The sequence below is a fragment of the Oxyura jamaicensis genome, unplaced genomic scaffold (genome assembly GCF_011077185.1).
Source record: "Oxyura jamaicensis isolate SHBP4307 breed ruddy duck unplaced genomic scaffold, BPBGC_Ojam_1.0 oxyUn_random_OJ69061, whole genome shotgun sequence".
Taxonomy (NCBI): Eukaryota; Metazoa; Chordata; class Aves; order Anseriformes; family Anatidae; genus Oxyura; species Oxyura jamaicensis.
The window spans coordinates 3747-6706 of NW_023309192.1; the positions used below are offsets into that span (position 1 = coordinate 3747).

Sequence of the window (2960 nt, forward strand, 5' to 3'; positions counted from 1 at the left end):
CGGGAGGTATCATGGCCGCCGTTGGAGGTATCATGGCCGCCCCTGGAGGTGTCATGGCTGCCCCCGGGAGGTATCATGGCTGCCCTGGGAGGTATCATGGCCGCTCCCAGAGGTGTCATGGCTGCCCCTGGGAGGTATCATGGCTGCCGTTGGAGGTATCATGGCCGCCCTGGAGGTGTCATGGCTGCCCCTGGGAGGTATCATGGCCGCCGTTGGAGGTATCATGGCCGCTCCCAGAGGTGTCATGGCTGCCCCTGGGAGGTATCATGGCCGCCATTGGAGGTATCATGGCCGCCCTGGGAGGTATTATGGCTGCCATGGGAGGTATCATGGCCGCTGTTGGAGGTATCATGGCCGCCCTGGAGGTGTCATGGCCGCCCCACTGACCTGCGGGCGGCGCCATGGCGGCGGCGCTGAGGAAGCCGCAGTGCTCGGCCCCTCCCGGCGTGAGGAAGCGCCCCCGCAGGGCCTTGGCCGCGCCGCCGCGCTCCAACTCCTCGCAGCACTCGAAGGCCTCGAGCTCCGCCCACAGCGCCCCGGCGGCGGCCAATCCCGGCGTGGCCTCCAGGAACTGCCGGAAGAGCAGCTTCCCGATTGGCTGCTCCAGGCACTGCCACCGGAAGGACGTCTCCTCCGCCCCCTCCCGGGCGCCGCCATCTTGCCCGGGGGCGGCCCCGCGGGCGCCGCCATCTTGGCCGCCGTTACCGGCCAGGCGTTGGCGCAGGGCCTCGCACTGGGAGATGTGGGGCAGGCGGAGGCGGGCGCGGTGCCGACGGTCCCGGCTCGAGGCCCCCGAGGCGCCGCCGCGGGCCGACACGTAGGCCGAGTTGGCCACCACCGTCTCCAGGCCGCCGATGTCCATGGCTGCGGGAGGAGGGGGAGGGGCTGAGGGCGGCTGCCAGGCCGGGGTTAATCCCGCCCCCCCGGATTAACCCAGCCTCTGGATTAAGACCGCCCCCGGATTAGCCCCGCCCCCAGATTAACCCTGTCCCGGATTAGCCCCGCCCCAGGATTAGCCCCGCCCCGGATTAGCCCCGCCCCCTGTGTCAAACTCACCCCCAGATTAGCCCCGCCCCCGGATTAGCCCCGCCCCCTGTGTCAAACTCACCCCCGGATTAGCCCCGCCCCCGGATTAGCCCCGCCCCTGTGTCAAACTCACCCGCAGATTAGCCCCGCCCCCGGATTAGCCCCGCCCCCGGATTAGCCCCACCTGTGGGTCAAAGCCACTCCCAGATTAGCCCCGTCCCCGGATTAGCAACCCCATATTAGCCCCACCTCCGTATTAGCTCCGCCCCCTGGATTAACCTCACCCCCAGATTAGCCGCACTACCCTGGATTAGCCCTGCCCCAGATTATCCCTGCCCCAGATTAGCTCCGCCCTTGGATTAGCCTCATACCCTGTGTTAACCTCCCCCGTGGATTAGCCCCTCCCCCTGGATTAGCCCCACCCCCAGGTTCAACCTTGCCCCCAGATTAGCCCCACCCCCTCAGATTACCTTTGCCCTGCATTAGCCCCACCCTTAGATTAGTCCCACCCACTGGGTTAACCTCTGACCCAGATTAGCCCCACCCCTAGGTCAAACTCACCCCCAGATTAGCCTCACCATCAGATTAACCCCACCCCTTGGGTTACCCTCACCCCCAGATTAGCCCCACCTCCCCAGATTAACCCCACCCCCAGATTAGCCCCGCCACCATATTAACCCCACCCTCGGATTAGCACCGGCCCCTGGGTTAACCTCACCCATGGATTAGCCCCACCTCTGTATTAGCCCTGCCTTTATATAAGCCCCACCCCCAGTTTTAATCTTGCCCCCAGATTAGCCCCACCCCCTCAGATTAGCCCTCTCCCTGCATTAGCCCCGCCCTCGGATTAGGTATCAGCCCCACCCCCTGCATTAACTGCATACCCGGATTAGCCCCGCCCCTTAGGTCAACCTCACCCCAAAATTAGCCCCTCCCCCCAGACTAGCAACCCCAGATTAGCCTCACCCTCAGATTAGCCCTAATCCTGGGATTAACCCCGCCCCCAGATTAGCTCCACCTCCCCGGATTAGCTCCTCCCCATATTAGCACCGCCCCTAGATTACCTCTGCCCTTGGATTAGCCCCTGCGTTAACCACACCCATGGATTAGCCCCTCCCCCTGGATTAGCACCGCCCTTATATAAACCCCACCCCCAGGTTCAACCTTACCCCTGGATTAGCCCCACCCCCTCAGATTAGCCCTGCCCCTGCATTAGCCCCACCCTCAGATTAGTCCCACCCCCGGGTCAACCTCACCCCCAGATTAGTCCCGCCCCCTGGATTACAACCCCCGATTAGCCTCTCCCTCGGGTTAGCCCCGCCCCCTGAGTTATCCTCACCCTCCCCAGATTAGCCTCACCCCCCGGATTAGCTCCGCCCCCCAGATTAACTCTGTCCCCACAGTAGTCCTAGCCTCAGTGTAGCCCCGCCCCCAATTTTAACCTTGTCCCCTGGATTAGCCCCACTCCCCCACATTATCCCCCCCCCCCAGATTATCCCCGGCCTTGGATTAGCCCCGCCCCCTGGGTTAACCTTACCCCTAGATTAGCCCCACCCCCTGGATTAGCCCCACCTGTGTATTAGCCCCGCCCTCATATTAGCCCCACCCCCAATTTTAACCTCACCCCCAGATTAGCCCCTCCCCCAGATTAGCACCACCCCCTGGGATTACAACACCCCTGGATTAGCCCCACCCCCTGGATTACCCCCCCCAGGTGAACCTCACCCCGGGATTAGCCCCACCCCCTCGGATCAACCCTGCCCCCACCAGAACTGCCCTCAGATTAGCCCCACCCCCCCGGATTAACCTCACCCCCTGGATTAGCCCCGCCCTTTTCCCGGGATTAGCCCCGCCCACCGGCCGGGTCCAAGCCCTTAAAGGGCCAGCGCGCTATAATTAGCGCCAAAGCCGCTCAGCCCTAAGCCGCTTCCACC

General features: G+C 64.0%; 1 protein-coding gene across 1 annotated transcript in view; it reads right to left on the bottom strand.

The window, feature by feature from the left end:
• LOC118159250 (rhodopsin kinase GRK1-like) overlaps positions 1-980 on the bottom strand; it is a gene marked incomplete at its 3' end in the record, with an annotated part of 4613 nt that extends 3633 nt beyond the window's left edge. The window contains exon 1 of the mRNA XM_035313858.1: positions 388-980. Within this exon, the coding sequence (XP_035169749.1) occupies positions 388-862 (475 nt within the window). The remainder of the gene's footprint in view (positions 1-387) is intronic.
• Positions 981-2960: the final 1980 nt, after the last annotated feature.